Source organism: Vigna unguiculata, chromosome 3 (assembly GCF_037176805.1).
Source record: "Vigna unguiculata cultivar grain cowpea cultivar isolate G323 ecotype 2 chromosome 3, ASM3717680v1, whole genome shotgun sequence".
NCBI lineage: Eukaryota > Viridiplantae > Streptophyta > Magnoliopsida > Fabales > Fabaceae > Vigna > Vigna unguiculata.
In genome coordinates, this window is record NC_140794.1 from 57,708,179 (window position 1) to 57,726,271 (window position 18,093).

General features: G+C 31.1%; 2 protein-coding genes across 2 annotated transcripts; both read right to left on the reverse strand.

Moving 5' to 3' along the window:
- Positions 1–2,162: 2,162 nt before the first annotated feature.
- Positions 2,163–3,278, reverse strand: LOC114177102 (snakin-2-like). Its single transcript, XM_028062347.2, has 4 exons — positions 3,079–3,278; positions 2,875–2,937; positions 2,727–2,769; positions 2,163–2,543 (listed from the first exon to the last, which is right to left on the reverse strand). The coding sequence occupies exons 1-4, from the start codon at positions 3,133–3,135 to the stop codon at positions 2,359–2,361; spliced, it is 348 nt and encodes a 115-aa protein (XP_027918148.1). The 5' UTR covers positions 3,136–3,278; the 3' UTR covers positions 2,163–2,358.
- Positions 3,279–10,157: 6,879 nt separating this feature from the next.
- Positions 10,158–17,718, reverse strand: LOC114179194 (Glycosyl hydrolase family 47 protein). The gene is made up of 15 exons (XM_028065437.2): positions 17,461–17,718; positions 17,056–17,098; positions 16,908–16,973; positions 16,770–16,831; positions 16,530–16,629; positions 16,155–16,337; positions 14,289–14,337; positions 14,028–14,207; positions 13,718–13,838; positions 13,504–13,585; positions 13,328–13,413; positions 13,094–13,194; positions 12,537–12,678; positions 12,258–12,408; positions 10,158–10,657 (listed from the first exon to the last, which is right to left on the reverse strand). The coding sequence occupies exons 1-15, from the start codon at positions 17,592–17,594 to the stop codon at positions 10,439–10,441; spliced, it is 1,719 nt and encodes a 572-aa protein (XP_027921238.1). The 5' UTR covers positions 17,595–17,718; the 3' UTR covers positions 10,158–10,438.
- Between the last annotated feature and the right edge of the window lie 375 nt (positions 17,719–18,093).

Below are 18,093 nucleotides of genomic sequence, written 5' to 3' on the forward strand. Positions count from 1 at the left end.
TAAACCATAATACTTAATTTAATAAATAATAAAATATAAAATTAAATATAATAAAGAATAAAAATATTTAGGTTGAATTATTTTTCATCTTTATTATTATCCAATAAATGTCAAATTTTGACTAAAAAATCAAAACCAAATTGAGACTAAATCAAATTAAGGACCAACTTAAATTTTTGAAAAAAAAAACTAAAATAATAATTAAAACAAATATTTATTAAGATATTTTTTATTTTATTTTTCATTATTTTTTTAGGTTTTCATAAATTTGTACTCATTTTTTGGTCTCATATGTTTTTCTTTTGTTTTTGAAGAAAAAAAAAAGTTAAACACAAATTTATTGCTTTTGCTCTTATTTGTCATTTATTCTCTTTTATTCTTGAAGAAAAAAAATAATTTTCTTGTCTCACTTAATAATGAACTATTAGGTTAATAGTTATTAACACTATTTTTTATTTCATAAACTTTATATATTTATTTTTTTATGAAAATAGAAAAAAAAATTAATGTATTATATATTTTTTCAAATTAATTTTATAATTTGATTATAATATATTTTTCTTTTAGTAATTACGACTCTCAATTTTTCATTCTCAAATTTTCATTAAATTATGATAAATTAATTTTTAATATTAATTTTTAAAAATTATATTAATAAAAAGTAAAATCATAAATTTACTTTTTAAAAATAATAAAAAGAAAGTTATTGATGAAAATAAAAACAAAATAAATTTTATTCTTTTACATATTTTAAAATATTATACTAATTATTCTACCTAATGATCAAATTATTAATAATTAAATTGTTTAATTAAATAAATTATTTTTAAAAAGATTATATTAATAATTTAATTTAATAATCAAATAATATTTTGACCCTTTATAAGTAAAGATCCGCCACAGGTAACTTTTTTCCTTTTGATATCCATGCTTTCAGGTCTTAAAATATTTTGTTCGTGAATGAGCACATTCTTTCCGAATTTCAAACAATCACCACACTACTCTACGATTTCAAAAACATGACATCATTAACATGACAGCGACATGAACAAGTAAACATTAATATAATGTGTCTGTTAATCTATCAATGGTGTGAGTGAACGAGGGAATAAACAACAAAAGAGAGAAGACACCAGGGTAGAGAGAAAAGGAACAATGAGGTAAAGAGAAAAAGAACAATGAGAAAACATAATGAGTCATGTATGGTGGTGGAAGTTGAGGGAGTGAGATGTACGCGCTGTTAGGGTTGGGAAAATGTTAAAGGTGAGGTTAATTTACATTAAATAGAGTGGTTCAATTTTCAAAATTAATTATTATTGCTGGTCAAATAAGATAAAGGCTCAAAGGTTATTCTTGAAATATAAATAAAATTTCAAAAATAATTATTCAAGTGGGATTAAATGAATTGCTCCAAGGTTACTTTTGGAATATAAAAAATATTTAGAGATGCAAACAAAATCTTGAAGGTGGAATCCGGAGGAAGAGACCCGTCAAAAACTAACCTTTGTTTTTATCCTCTTTATAAACAAGGTTTTATAGAGGCCCAAAGGCTGTTTTATAGAGGCCCAAAGGCTGCTTCTTTCTGTATCCTCTATTTTATACCTACACCCTCTAACACCCATAAATCCTAAATTATAAAATTACCCTTACACCTCGTCTTAGTTTTCCATTATATTTCAGAGAAAATACTTTTAGTTCTGAATTAGACTCTCTAAAATATTTTTTTAAATACATTTTAATTCACCTCACAATTAAAGAGACCACTGATATGGTGCAAGATACCAAGTTGGCTAAGCAGCGTGCTCACTGATAATGTAACTCAGACAGATTGGAGGAACGAACTTGAACACTTCGGAGGCGAATTCATGATGCTATTTTTGAAATATATTTAAAACTAAACTGTAATTTCAAATTTGAAAATAGATTGCAAATTACTCGATTTAAATTATTTTTTAAATACCTTTTAAATTACAAATTTTAAAATATTTTTCTTAAGAAAAATTATACTTCGAATATGTATCGGCGTGCTTTTATAAGACTTACTATCATCACTAAGTTAATATATGATAGCAGACTCAATCAACCACTAAATGGACAGGTTATATCATATTTATAGATTATGACAAGATCCACAACTAAGAACACGGTGTGTGCACTATAGGTTAAAGAAAAGTACCATAGCATTATAAAAAAAGGCAAAATCAAGAACACATCTTAAGACTCAAACATCATATTTTTGTACTAAAGCAGAACACGTTTGTACTGAAGTAGAACTAGAACTTGGTTGTTGAGATGAGCTCAGATACGAGACCAATTAGATTGGACTGAACCTTGGTTGGGGTTGTTAACATCTAAGGTCTAAGGACACTTGGTTTTGTTACCATGAGTGGTCATGTCAGTGTAGCAAGTCCCACAGAGTTCCCTATTACCAGAAGTACCAGGTGGAACACACTTGCACCTCACACAGCACGTCCCACATGCTCTGTGGCACAAGTTTGGCCTGGAATGGGCACCACACCTTGTTTTGCACAACCCTCCACAATCTTGTACACACCAGAAACAAAAAAAAAAAGAAGTTAATCACTCATGTCATCTAATAACACACATGTACACAAACAACCTTGTTTGTTTGTTTTTTAGTTTGTGTAGTTAGTAGTTATTTATTATACAACTATGAGAATGAAACTTGAAAGCACAAGAACAAAATTAACAATCTATATGCTTACCTATGTCTTGCATTAGCCTTCTGTTCCCGTCTCTCACTATAAGCTGAAGAGGGTTCCAGTGAGGATTTTATAAGTATATTGTAACATCAAGCAAAAATGGAAAAAAAAAACATTTTGACTGATATTTTGTCAAGAAAATAAAACATACAGGGTCATCAGGAAAGCCAATTTCCTCGTTTTCTTCTTTTTCTGAGTTAACATCAGATGAAACCTGTGTATAGCAAAACAACAACAAAAGAAGGAAACTGGTAAGTCTCATCTTTTTTTATTTTTACCTAAACATAAAAACAAAAAACAACTTGAATTAAAAAGTTGAGTATCTGAAAGACAAAGATAATGCTAATTTGTGCACCTTGGCAACACAAACTAGAAGTAATATTCCTAGCAGTACAAGCTCGCGAAGTGCCATTGCAGCAGAAATTGTGTCTGCGAATGCTGAAGTGTTTGGACTCAAACGTTAATGATTTGCTCACTATACATGCTAGCATTTATATAGGCAAGAGGGTAGTAAAAAAATTACACCTTGCAACTTGAAAATACCAAAATGCCTAATCTTTGGCTTAATGAAACCATATTTTAAAAGAGATTTTTAATCTACCAAATGTCAGAAGGAAAAAGCTAATGTTTTACGTGTCATTGTCTGTCACAGTGGTAGCCGGTAAGTACACTGTTTCAGCGCGTGTACGATTTTTTCATATATATCTTACTATCTACTAATATATATAAATATTGACAACATTTTTTTATATATCCTAGCATATTAAATGCATTTATTTTAATATAAGAGAGTTATTAAGATTATAGTATAAGAAGATATGAAACCGACTTCAGTAGTCACCGGTAATGTTGCACAAGTTTTTTTTTTTTTTTTATTTGTATTATTAAGTTGCATGTCTGATTTATATGCATAGATAAAATTGAAGTTGTTGAGGTGAAATGATGAATTGCATACTGTTAGGATTATAAGGAGGGGGTTTCACCGGGGAGAACAACACCAATGAGACCTGAGCCCAACCACATAAGACACTGACACCACTCTCAACCCAAAACCTTAAGGCAATGGGTTTATGGGTCTTTATTCTTATATAGTGCTCTACTTTCTCATTTCTAGCCAATGTGGGACTTAGAATCACACTTGGATTCCTAACACATACAGCTGGATGAAGGCTGGAAGCAGTGTTATCGGGTTCTCTGCAATCCTTATCCCAATAGTTGGTGAGAACAACAAACACTGTTACTTTCAGTATCAGCAGTCAGCAAAGGAATTCAGAAACAATATAAATTATTTCGTGGGGAAAAGTACGTTTCTGTACGATTCCTTCCATCAAACCACAGTCCAAAAGAAAAAAAATAAAAAAGTTTTTACAAAATTATTTCATGCCCAAAACGATTTTAAAGAGCTGTATTTACGTAATATGTTTTTTATTACAATAAATAAATACATACAATATTTAGTTTTAACATTCTAACATTCATTAAATATTATAAATATATATAATTGATTTCTATTAGATATTAAGAAATTAAATTATAGTCAATAACAATATTTAAATAATTGGTTTTATATATTTTATGTAATATCCACTTTCTATTTTAAAAATATTTTTGGTCTCGTGTTATTTTTAAGATTTTCTTTCAACAATTCACTTCCTTTCTCTCCTGAAATAAAAATTCTGCTAAGGCTTGAGTTACGATCTCCTCCGAGTTTATTAAACACTCCTTTTCCATGTAAGTTAATTGAACTTCTGTCCTTTTTTCTTGTTTTTGTTTCGAAGTTTTGGCATGATTCTGTTTATGGTCATGACTCCACATTTTCTTTCTTGATCTTGGTTGTCAGTTCCTTAAGTAGTAATCGTGTTGTGGTGCTCTGCTGTTGGAGCTTGTTTGGTTGAGTTAATCTCTGTTTAAGGTAAGGGAAGCTAGGACTTTAAAACTTTTTTTTAAAGTGTCTTGCATGTTTTTGGTTTTGAATCATGCTTAAAATGTTGGTTTGATGTTCGTGGTTGTGTTTTTTAGTTTTGTTGTTTGATATTTTTGATTTTTGCATGCTGAAAGCAGTGAAAACCTATTATTTTAGCTTAAGCGAGATCAATCTAGCTTAAGCGAGAATTTCTAGCTTAAGCTAGAATAGCAGAATTTCACATTGCTCTCTGTTCGAATCTTAGCTTAAGTAAGAATTTCTAATTTAAGCGAGACTAGTCTAGCTTAAGTGAGACCAGTCTAGCTTAAGTGAGACCAGTCTAGTTTAAGAGAGACCAGTCTAGCTTAAGTGAGAATCGCTGCAGAATTTTAATTCCTTGTTTTAGCTTGTGACTAACTGAGTTAATGTTTAAAATATATGATGTATGAAGCTATGCATGAATGACGTGGCATTTTTTAGACCTGTACTTGATGTGTGTAGCATGGGATGATAATTATTCTGAGATAATATGTGGAATGTTGATGATTAAAGAGTTTCGAGGGAAGGTATTCTGAACTCTGATAATCATTCACACTCACATAGAGTAGAATGAATTATGTGGTGAGAGTAGCAGGAGATCCTAGTCTTGGGACGTGTTTGGGCCTAAGGCATAATGAGATTAACCTTGTGTGTGGTTGGGTGATAACCCCTTGTGTCTAGACTCTGCGAGTTTATAAACCAGCACAGATGCATAGTTCCTTTAAAATTCTATATCAAGCGCATAATTAGGATATTTGAGTTTGAGGGTCTTGCTTTGTTTGCCTTCACATGCCTTGTGTGCTTACTGAAATGTCTGTTTAAAAATCTGTCTGTATACATATATGATGAAATTTTATTTTATTTTATTTCTAGCTTACCCTTTCTATCTATTGTGTTCTTTGTTTGATTTTTCATTTTTTCAATGATCACCAAATACTTTTTGTGAGCAGTCGTGGAGATTCTTAGGGATTGTTCAGATGGTGGTGATGTTGTTGTATAGTCTTGGTGTGGTAGCTAATGCTCTTTTGAGCACCTTTTGTCAAACGATTTTATTTTGCAACTCCTTGCTATGTGAGAACTCTGAAGTTAAACTGTTTCATGTCTAACTTAAGCTTATGACTTTGTTTTATGCCTTAGTACTTTTCCTTTCATTATATTATGGATAACTATAAAAGGTTAATTCTGATATATTTGGTCAATGCTCTATTTTTGTACTATAAACACACAACGTTTTATTTATTATAATTATTCTATTAAATTGGGACGATACATATTGATTATAAATTTTTATTTAGTGATTGGTATTATTTTTAATGTTGTAAGATTTCCAATTAAATAATTGTTGAGAGATTTCAAGTGAAATTATTTAAATGATATTTTTTTAAATCATTCAAGAAAACAAATGAAAAGTTTGACTGTTTTTTCAATCATAGAGTAGTTGTGTATAACTCCACCAAAAGTAACTATTATCCTTTAAGTTAAATCTACAATTCTTTTTTACCTTTCATTTCATTTTATTATTAAGTCAATCTTGTAACTCTTTGTGATCTTACAACTCTGTAATAGAGATGCAAAGTTGAGGTGGAGAAACAAGGATGATAACAAAGGTGACACAATAAAATAGTTAGGGTTAAATATGTTTTTTGTCTCTTAAGTTTCAGTAAATTTTGGAATTAGTCATTCTTCGAAACTTTATACCAATTTGGTCATTCATCTTTAGAAATATGTGGATTTAGTTCTTCTTATCAATTTTTGTTAAATTTATTTGATATTTTAAACGCATTTTATGATAATATTTGAGTTAATATTGAAGCAAAAATGTGTTAAACGGTGTAAACAACTCAAATACTATCATGAAATGCGCTTGAAACGTCAGATAAACTTAACAAAATTTGGTTAAAAGAACTAAATTCACGCATTTTTAAAAATAAATGACTAAATTGGTATAAAGTTTCGAAGAAGAACTAATTCCAAATCTGATTAAAACTTGAAGGAAAAAAACATATTTAACCCAAATAGTTATAACAAAGAAAATGAATGTGCATCTAAGTTAGCCAATAATAAAAAGTGTAGAAAGGCATTGTGATTTCTTTCTTTTGTATGAAAATATAAAAATAAAATAACATAAAGAAATAAATGAGTCAATCTCTAAACTTATGTATTAACCTTTATATAAATATCGGATTGAACAGATAAACTAAAAAAAGTTACTTTTTTTTTCTTAAAAAAATACTTAATTTTGAATCATAAATCACACATTAATCTATTAGACCAAACTCATTTTAACAACTAATAATAAGTACAAAAGACTAAAAGAAAATAATTTTAAATTTTAGAATCAAACAACTAACAAATAAAAATTAAAAAAAATATAAGATTAATTCTAATGATTGGATTCTAAACAGTGTGGAGTTTACATATAACTCAATTCCACAAAATCAATTTGTAAGGTGAAGTTTGCATTCACTTATATACTATGAAATCATATTATACTTAGCTAATGTGGAACTTTTAACACATTCCCAACGTCAAGGTATATACATCTTAATAAAGAGACTAAATATTAATGAGTGGTCTGATAGTGGGTGGAACAACATGTCGAACAAACAACAAACTTTTCGATAAAAGATGACACAATAATCCAAACAAATATCAAATCTCGCTAGGATAGACTTTAATCCATAATTCTGATATCATGTTAAAAAATAAAGTTTAAACCTAACTCAATTCCATAAAATCGGCTTATAAAATGAAATTTACATCTATTTATATATTCTGAAATCACTTTATTCCTACGTTAATGTACGAGTTTCAAAATTTCATTTGCAATTAAGGGAAAATCTTCCATTGGACGTGAAGGTTGCTCTAACGGCATATCTAGAAGAGTCATTTGAAGAAAGATTGTAGGTATTCATGAACATGTTCCAAATGACAGAGAAAATGGGTTCTAGAGGAGTAGGGTTGGAGAAATTAGGCAATAGAGGGGTGAGATCCGAAGAAATACTTTTATTGTTATTTCATTCTTTTTATTTGCTATAAGTTTATCCTTTAAGTCCTATCCATTTATTTAAAATGATTATATTTGAACGTTTATCGTACACTACATTGTTCTTATCTTATCAATATTTAAAAAGTTTGGAATTATGAGATTTCTTGTATAAAAAAAACCGTGAGTGTTATTTTAATTACTAACTTAATAACTCAACCTAATTATATTGGTTTGGTTCAAATCAAATTGATACATAAGAAGATAAACTCAATTTTTTAATAACATTTTTTTTAGTTGGACTGTTAACTAGACTAAACCCAACCCAATTAAAAAAGTCTCTTCAAAATAATGTTTGAATCTTGTAAAAAATAAAAATATGTTACTTAAAAATAATATTTTAACTTAAATGTAATGTTAAATATAATTATATATGTGTGTGTGAATGTGTGGTAAACCACTTTAGACTGGAAACTCAAAGTGAATTGTTTGCCACAAAAAGTAATGCTCATAAAAGTATAGTAAATATTAAGTATGTGTAAATATGCGTAAAGTAATGTAATAAAGAAGTGGTAACTACACTTTCTTTGCAATTTTTAATGAGTATTCACATGTGAGAATATGTGATAGAATCCGTGAAAACCAAGATGACCTGTGAATGAATGTGTTGGTGAGTGCAAACGTGTGTAAGAATTTTACTCATTCCAAAATAATGCATTTCTTTCCATATCACATGTTGACGTCATCGCCATAAATAAAGTTGATTTAAAACAAAAACTAAAAGGTAGATGCTTAATTTTAAAGTTATTCAAGGATTGAAGAAAAATAAAGCTCTTTGAATTAAGTACTTATAACCAAATATTCCTTTATTAATAGAAGTAAATTATAAATGAATAAAGTTATTTCTCAAAATGACTTAGTGTGTTGACAAGTTGATAAATTATATTTATGAATTAATTGATCATAAAAGTTAACAGGTCCTTTTTTGTGTAACTGGTGAGTTATCGTAAGTGTTAAAATTAGGATTTAGCGTGTATAGTTCTTTTTTATTCTTTATTAGGTTTTTACCCTTTTATTTTCTTTGAAACTTCCTATTATATATATATATATATATATATATATATATATATATTTAATTTTTAAATGAGTAAAAATGTATTTGATGCAACTATCTTAGACATATATTCATTTGTCACCTTGGTATCTTAGACATATATTCGTAAATTTAAAAACTTGAATACATGTCATATAAAAATTAGTTAGAATTATGAATAATATTTCTTCACAACAGCTTATAAATAAGATTTACACTTCATACTCCATTTATATATTAGGACTTATTTATATTTCTTGTCTAAATTCGCTATTAATATTACCTTCATTCCACAATTATTCTACTTTTTTATTCTTCTCCAACAGGGTTGATCGATGTTCAACATTTCAACAGGGTATTATTATTATTTTCTTCCCAATTCACCACCCTAATTGGATTACATCTGTATTAGGATTAATGTATTTTGCATGTTGTGTCCATTAATTAGTCAATCTCACACTAGAAAACCAATGACTTTAAATACTTTAACTCTGCAGTACATTACATTTGATTTCATTTCGAGTATAAGTCTTCCTATCAGGTGAAGTAAATGTGTCTTACTGTGAAGTTTTTAATTACTCTTTCAATGAATATTGATGCAAATCCATAATGAAGGATTGTGAATGGATACAATGCTTCAACATCTCTGAATGTGCATTGGAAAATGTAATATATTACTTATGGTGCAGATAATATTTATTAAGAGTTATTTTAGTAAAATTATAATAATAAAAGTCATTTTATCAGTGTTCTTAATCTGTGGATAAAAACCCTAAACTGCAGTAATTGTGGAATATAAGTAACTCTTTAACCATCTAGTAGTTTTTCAGGTTCTTTTCACTTCATCATTGACCCTTTTCTGAGTATTTAAAAGCCTTTTTTATATCCACACCAGCAAGTATTGTTGTATTTCTACACTGTTAGGCAGGAAATTTGTTGTCATTTCATCTTTAATTTCACCTTTTAAGTGTTTTTAATAAGTCATTAGAAGCAAGCAACCTTGAAAAGGTTTTTTGGCCATGAAAATGTCTTGCTGGTGGAAAAGGAGTCAAAATGTTCTGATGAAGTAATGCAAAATGATTTTTGTTGTGTCAATTTGTAGTTTATCGCTGATGTTTTCAGACACTTATTGATATCTAGTATCGACAAGGAAGACTTATTAGAGTACCTAATATTGAAAGATTTTCTAGATTTTGTCTTGTAATTTTTTTCTCGAGGAAAAAATTACTATGAGCATCGGGGTACCGTTATCTAATAGAGTTTAATTTAGAAACACTACTGTTAATGAAAAAAAAAAATCTTCAAATAATTATAAATTACCATAATTTGTTTTATCATTTAGCTCAAGCTTACTCTTTTCTTTCTCCGGGATAAACTTGGTAGGTTTAAAATGGAAAGGATAAGAGCAGCATAAGGAAGTAAATACAAATTTTCACTGCATCAAATTAAGGCATGTGTAATGGCAAAATACAATGAAATCATGTTTCTCCCATCTTTACTTCTGTGAAACCATGCCTCAGAATAAAAGCTAATACCCTTTCTAAACAAAACTGGTCAAACGTTTACCTACCAATTTACTCTAATCCTCTAACATTAATGGTTGACAAAGATGCCACACCATTGCATTTATTTTTTGTATAATGAAATTTTCACTTATGGTTTCTGATCCTAAAAGAATTCCTGTAAACATGGCATCATATGAAGAGCCATAACCCACAAAAACCAGCCATGCTGCATGATCTTCTTCTGCATGTAGTGGCATCAACTCCACAATCTTCATCTGTCAAACACCTAAAGTCACTACGAGCATCGGGGATGTGGCAAGCACTCTCAATATGTTGACCTGACTTCAAATTCAAAGCAGGACACACTTGCAGAGACATTGCGCTGATTCGACTCACTCTTGGTTGCCTCTGCATAGTAAGATAAATATTCAATTTTTAAGTGTTTTGTGTAGTAGAGGACCACACAATTTTTGAAAGTCTTGTTTTCTTTTCCAAGAAAACAAAAATCAATAAAAATACTAGTAAACTCTATTTTGTAGTGCCAGCTAAGAAGATTCTAAGAGTTTTTTTTTTTTTTTCAGCATCATGTGCAAATGAAATGGAAGAAACAGAAATAAAAAAATATGTTGTTTTGGAAAATTGTATATAAAGTCCATCAACTTCGACCTAATTGCAAAGTGCCATCAAGAGCTCCAAAATTGTTTTAATTTGTCCTAAACTACAACAATTATACTAATGGATCCTTTGACCCACCTGCCATGAAGTTCGGAAGAGTTCAATAATAACAATATTTTTATCCATTAGATGAGACCGACAAGGTTATATGGATCACACGATGTCATTTGACCCAGGTGAAAACTAATTCACAGGAATATTAGTTGTTATGAAATCCTTAAAAAAAAAATCCTCCAATATTGTTGATCTCTATTACGAACTTTTACGAAGGATCCAGTCACAGGTCTAAACATGGAAGAATCATTCTTCCAACAAAAGCTGAAACCAAGAAGCACACTCATCCTTAGAATTCCTACTATGTAGTCGCAAATAAATCCCAGTATTTTTCTGTGTCAACGACCCAAAATGTATCCTATGTGATGTCTTCATAAATTTTCCAATTGTTTATTTAAAACCTATGAACTTAAACGTATACCTGTAGTATGACATCTTCCCAAATGTCCTCTTGTTTCTAGTTAAAATAGTAACACGTATCTTCCATCTTACTCATACTAAAGCAAAAAATTCTTTGATTTTCAATGTTTATCACCAAACTCAAGTTTAGAGCCGCTTCCCTAGATTTCTCAATAAAAACTATAAGCATGCATTTAGAGATAGTGTCAGCATTTTTCAAGCCAGCCATTATGCGCCGTTATCTTGTACAGGCTATCCATATGTACGATCAACAAAAAGAACTGATCAAGGCTATGATTGGATAAATTTCTCTAAAAGTACTATTAAAAGAAGAAAGTATTAATAAAAAATGAAATGAAACGATTATAGAGGCTCTCATCTTACTTATAAAATGTTTATGGAGAAGCCAAAAAGACTCTAACTAGCTCTAACTACAAGTAAAACGATTACACAGCTGGCATGAGATGTAACAAAAGGTTTGCATTAAATTCAAGAAAAGTTGTCAGGATAAAACTTCAATTCTGATAGGAGAGCACAAAAAACACATATAACTGCATCTAAGTTTTGTCCCTGTCCTAATTTTTCCCCCCTTTTCATATTATGAAGTAAAAAAATTGAAAAAAGTATATTTTAAAGGATGTATTTATAGATCAGATGGAGGCTAAGATTTTACCCAAACACTCTTCAGTTAGGGTACCCAACAGCAGGTGGATGGAAGGATCTAATGACGTAATTGTTATTGCTTTGGGACTAATTGGGACGACTTTAAAGGTTTATAGAGGCTTTTGCAAATGAGGAAAACTTTAGGAGATTTATCACACTTTTTTCATTTATCTGTACAAGCAAAATCAATAAGCCCTACAGTAAATTGTAAAAATACCTTCACAAAAGTCCAATTAGTTGGAACATAAGCTTCTGGAAGCTCTTCATGCCAATTGCTGAGTACCGGAAGAGGATGACCTTCTGTTGTAAATACGTAATTATTCTCATGTACAAACGAATCGTCAAACAGAAGATATAAATATTTGCACCTGAAGAAAACACAGGATCTAATCAGAAAATCTGAAATACAATAATTACTTAAGAAAAAATCCCATTTGCTTTTTTTCTTTCATAATTTTTAAATTTAGCATTATACAAGAAGAAGAAAAGGTCTCACGTTTCAGCAAGAAAAAAACTATGCTGATGATCTTCCAACTGCATAGTTGTCACATCCTTAATGCTTGCAAAACCACCCTTAACTTTGGTGTATAAATTAAGGGAATTCACTATTGATTCACCGACTTCAATATACCATGGATCTGAAATTAAGAATGGTTGAATATATCACTATTGGTCAGGCAGGATTCTCTCTATTGATGTTATAGAGATTAAATTTAAAAGATAATATATTTAACAAAATTGAATAATTGTGATATGTAATGATGTCGTGTTGATAGAAAATACCAAGATAATACTCATTTTTATACTAAAGTTCTTGGTAAAGTACTAATGTATTACAGCATGAAGAAGCCTAGCTGCCAGATTATTTTACTGAAATGTTGCTATATGCTAATAGCTTTCTTGTTAAATTTAGAGTTTGAAACCTTTTCTATCATGGAAAAAAATGTTTACATGTGCACCAATCTTTTCAAGAGCATACTATTTTAGAAGCAGATGAACCTAATGCCTCAATACCAACAAACTTAAAATAAAAAGATGGAAGAACTATCAGACCTTTAGTAGCTTGATATAAGTAGAATGTTGACTCAGCCAATTCAGGACGTAAGGGATAATATTTTTCCGTAGGATGAATCATCTGGTGGTCCAGCAAATACCTTTAACACGGATTTATGATTCAATGTGATACATATATTATATAGTACTGTAAGAACAAAAACCGGATGACAGATTGATAGCAAAATACAAAGACACTAATGTTATAACTAAACTAGCAAAATCAGAGAATACCTCTCTGGTAGCACTCCGTATCTCTTCCACACGTGGAAGAACTCACGGTGAGAGGAATTAGCAGCCATAACATCCCCAATAAGAACCTGCTTTCCATAAGCCATATGCAATTACAAACTCAGAAAGATATCAAACCTAATTTTTAAGTGAGTAAAATTCGAAGTCCAGCTACTAGCCTGTAGGCCAGGCCAAAATGCTTGAAGGCTTGTAAGCTGCCAATAAGTTGCTCTTCCAGTCCTCATATCAGCTTCATGGTACCTGCATTAGGCCAACCAGTCCAGGTTACAATTGTTGATCACATTCTCTCATTAGCATCTTTCAAGTACTGTATAAAAGTACTGTTTAGACAGCATAAATAAAAAGCAAAGACTTTCTTAACAAGTGTGATACCAAGAACCGTGTCTGAAATACTTCTGCACGGCAACATAAGCAGAGTGAAACATCTTCCAAAAGTCCTCCTTCCCAAAAAGGATATGGGCTTTGAGTAGATACTCGTAGAAGGAATCAACCCCTAAAAGAACCCAGGGAAATAAAATCCAACAAAAGAAACATGAAGGCCAGTCATTAGTATTTCAAAGTTTAGAATATCTAAATTTATCAAATACTTTCAACAGACAATAAACATGTAGATAATATGCTGCATTATCCAATGAGCCGAACCAGTGAGAATATCCCTGGTTCAGGGTCAGAGTTAACCTACCAGCTCCAATTCCTGATGAATATTCGATCCATTGCCCAGTTGCCACGTCCAATGTGGTTCCAAATAGTTTTAATGAGCTCTGCATACTCCATAGCTTGCGAAGAGCACGTAAAGCTACTGATTCGTATATGGGGTCACCAGTCACTTTTGATAAAGCACCCATTTCAAGAATCAGGGAACCTGCACAAAGATGGAAAATTAGAAGCAACTTAAATCACTTTACTATACCCTAGTCTTAAAACACTAAGCTAGACCTCTCACCACACCCTGAAGTGCTTGTTTCTGTAGTCTCATTCTCCATTACTCCATACTGTGTACAGAATATTTTGCATTGGTAGGGAGTTATATATCATTCTAAAGAGTACAAAAAGTTTAAAGAAAATGCAACAGACCACAATTTATAATCTTTTATGTCTAAATATTTGAATTAACATGCTTCAGGTACAAGATTAACACCTTATAATCCAAAGTCTTTGATGTATGCATAGGTGGGAGAATCACATACTCCAAGCAAAAATCTGGCCAAACTAATTCCATTCAACAACTTTTTTATGAGCATTAAATGATTCAACAGTTGGATCTTAAGTTCTCTTTACGTATATCAAGTCTACAGAATTCTTTGCAGTATAAAAACTAATTATTTTTCTAATAATAAACTTTATTTTAAAGTATAATATACTTTCTAAAATAAAAGTAAATGTTGCATATAGAAATGAATATCTATTTATCTATCTATTATAGCATTTAGTAGCATCCTCTCATCTCATGGCCCCAACTGGTGATCTATCACCAAAATTGTGGGACTATTGGATGTATTGAAACACAACTTAATAACATTCCTAACATGGTTGGACTCACAGAATTTTGTGAAGCTAAAGCTTACTAATCTCTCAGCTTGTTAAAAATAAGCACATTTAACAAGAAAAATAATTTAAAAGTAAAAGTTCATAAACCAGATGGCTGAAGAGAAGACGATATAACAAAACGAACCATCACAAAAACTATTGACTGCTGAAGAGATGACAAAAGAAGCACCAAAATAATCATCGCATTGGAAACATAACATAAGAAGAATGATGACCAGAATGATGCACAATCGGAAGATAGGCTGTTGCACAACCAAGGTGAAGAGACATTGAAAGAAAGATGCCCAATAAGAGAGAAAATATCATAAAAAATATTTATAGTGGGTCTCAAGCCTTTTCAAATTTATAAAAACGGTTTTGGAAGCTTTAAACCACACGAATAACCTCGAACTGTAGAAGAAAAGCAAAAACCTTTGAAAAGTGTGACAGCATGGGAAAAACTTTATCTGTCTTAATGGACTTGAAAATGGCTCATAAAATGTCAACCAACAGCCCTACCAGAGCCAAAGTTAAAATTCAAACAGTGTCATGAACATTGTAAGTAGATGTCATGCAAGTATATACAAAAACACAATATGTCAATTCATGCAGAAATAAAAACAGAGACAAAACAGAGTCAAACAGACAGGAAGGCAAATAAACACAGATGGAACAGAACAACGCACACAGCACCAGGACCAAATGGACAGAAACAGAGACAAAGATGGCCACCACACACAACAGAGACAAGGTTAAATAGCCTGTTCGAGTGGTGGAACCAAAATACAATGGGTAGTGGCAGAACTTAATACAGAAGACAAGCTGATCTGTGGAGGGAGGAATTACTGAAAAGGTGGGCTGGTGCACAGTTTCATGCCAGGACATTGACATTGGTAGAGATCAATGGAGAGGGGTGGCATGCCTGGATGGACTGACTAACCTGAAAATTCATACCCCCCACCTCAAAGTGGCTAATGTTGAATTCAATTATGGGCTCAGCTTGTTGAATAGGCAATGGGAAGGACAACATCTAGTGACAGCAGCTGTGGTGGACAGCAGAAAACAAGCTGGAAATGTGACACAGACATGGAAAAGTATTTCTTCAAATTAATGATGCAATAAGAACTTTTGACTGTTGACTACAGGATTAATATTAACATACTTATCTTCAAACATTCAAAAGCTTACTAACTAAATTAAATGAAAATAACATATAAGCTGATGCCTTGCCCTCTAAATAAAAGATTTACAGAATGACAGACTTTGAATGCTCTATGTATACCTTTAAGTTAATCCATGCATATGGCAATCCAGTAGGTGTATTAAATGCCGGTAGAAAGCGTTTCCCTAAATCTTCAGCCAGAACTAGCAGCTGATTGTTGTAAGCCCCTTGTAACAACTTCTTTGAAGAATCAGATGCAAGTAAATGAGCAGAGACAAGTCCTCCAAGAACTCTTATGTTGCACTGAATGATTACAATCAAGTGATAAGGAAACCACATTATAGTGCTTAAGAATTCAAGTGTTTAGAAAAAAAAAAAAATTCAATATCATTCCGAAGAAATTTAAGCAATCCCCTTTTCAAAATTAGAGCAAACTGACATCATATCACACAAAACTCTGGACTCAAGAATTTCAAACCAAGTCGAAATATTTACCTCAAAAAGATTTATGCGTGCATCAACATCAAATGTCAGATTTTCTGAAAGCCAAAGCACTGCCCTCTCAAATTCAGTGCTATTTCCCATAATAACAAGGCTAATAAAATAAAGAACAATATGGATCAGTTTCCACATCAACAAGATAGACAACATGAACTCATCATGAACAGCACAAATTAAAAAAAAAAAAAAGAATTACATAAACTAACAACTCATGTGGTAGCTGAATACACATACCTAGACAGCGATTCAATAAGTGTAAGCGCAGAGCCATTATAGTCTTGAGGCAAGTGTTCAAGCTGCAGTAGTAAACAGTTATTTCCACAGTTTTCTGACTGATTTCCTTCTTCCGTTCTTAAATAGAGATATCATTACCTTCAAATTTCCCAGCTCACTCAGGGAATTGGTGAAAGTTTTAGAGATAGGTTTAAGCTCGTCATGCTGCAAAAATATGGCAACCTCAACATTGCACACTATTGTACGTCAATAAAAGAAAGAATGGCATATAGCAACATTGACTGACCGGAAATGCATGTGTCATATAGTTGTCATACGCGTGGTAAAACCTACAAACAAAAAGTGACATAAACCAACAACGTTAATGAATAATTGTTCGCCAGGGAAGCAAATATTACTTAACCTATTTCAAAGATTAGATATGGCAATTCCTACCACCTTCATTGCCTCTTCTGTAAAACTCGTTATCAGTATAATTCAAGGAACAAAGTAGCAGAACACATAAAACAATCAATAAGTTCAACACGCCTTCGATTTAGGTAGGAAAACTTAAGCCTAGTTTTCATAATGTGTTTTTCCCATACCTAACTCGAAACTTAGACGTGTGAGCTAAACATTGCCAAGAAAGAGATGAACAGGTAAAATTGAATTGTGAAAAAGACTACGGAATCGGAAGGTGATATTTACATACATATTGCGAACTTTCTCTTTCATGCGTTTTTTCTTGGCCGCCCAAGGAGATTGTGATTGGGACATGGAAAAGTCCGAAAGTACGAGGAGGAAGAGAAGAAGAAGACATGTTGTGCAATGACGAGGATGAAACATGGGATTTTGAGGACTTTGGTTTGAAACCAAAGGGAAAGAAGAGTGGCGGATTGTGGTATGTTGTCGCAGTGAACGAGAGAGAACCGGGTAAGATCTGATCAATGTTTCATTTTTTGTTTTTCTGTATCCCTGGTTCCATTTATGTTATTTTTAATTAAAAATTTTATTTTTCAATAAATAAAAGAATTCTTATTTAATACAATCTCATAATTTCTATGTTCTATTTTAAAAAAAAAAAATACATATCTTTTCTTACTTAAAAGTAATTTTTTTCTATACATTCTGCTAAATCCTTTATGTAAAATTATTTAATTCCAATAATATCTTCATCGTGTCAATGTTAGAAGTCAACATTGATGTAAGCAAGATCTTATCTTGAGCAGTGTACACGTACACTTTGATCTGACTAACCCGAACATTCACATCTAGTACGTGAACATGTAAAGTTATAATTTTAAGATGGTTTTTAGGTTTTTTTATTTATTTTTAATTTAGTTTT

What these genes read in the sequence shown, in the direction of transcription:
- LOC114177102 (XM_028062347.2), bottom strand. Translation starts at nt 3,135, where the DNA reads ATGGCACTTCGCGAGCTTGTACTGCTAGGAATATTACTTCTAGTTTGT. An exon ending in TTGGCTTTCCTGATGACCCT is followed by an intron (nt 2,770 to 2,874) that starts GTATGTTTTATT and finishes AACCCTCTTCAG; the next exon opens with CTTATAGTGAGAGACGGGAA. An exon ending in AAGGCTAATGCAAGACATAG is followed by an intron (nt 2,544 to 2,726) that starts GTAAGCATATAG and finishes GGTGTGTACAAG; the next exon opens with ATTGTGGAGGGTTGTGCAAA.
- LOC114179194 (XM_028065437.2), bottom strand. Translation starts at nt 17,594, where the DNA reads ATGTTTCATCCTCGTCATTGCACAACATGTCTTCTTCTTCTCTTCCTC. An exon ending in AAAGAGAAAGTTCGCAATAT is followed by an intron (nt 17,099 to 17,460) that starts GTATGTAAATAT and finishes TTTTGTTTGTAG; the next exon opens with GTTTTACCACGCGTATGACA. An exon ending in ATGCATGGATTAACTTAAAG is followed by an intron (nt 14,338 to 16,154) that starts GTATACATAGAG and finishes TTCTGTACACAG; the next exon opens with TATGGAGTAATGGAGAATGA.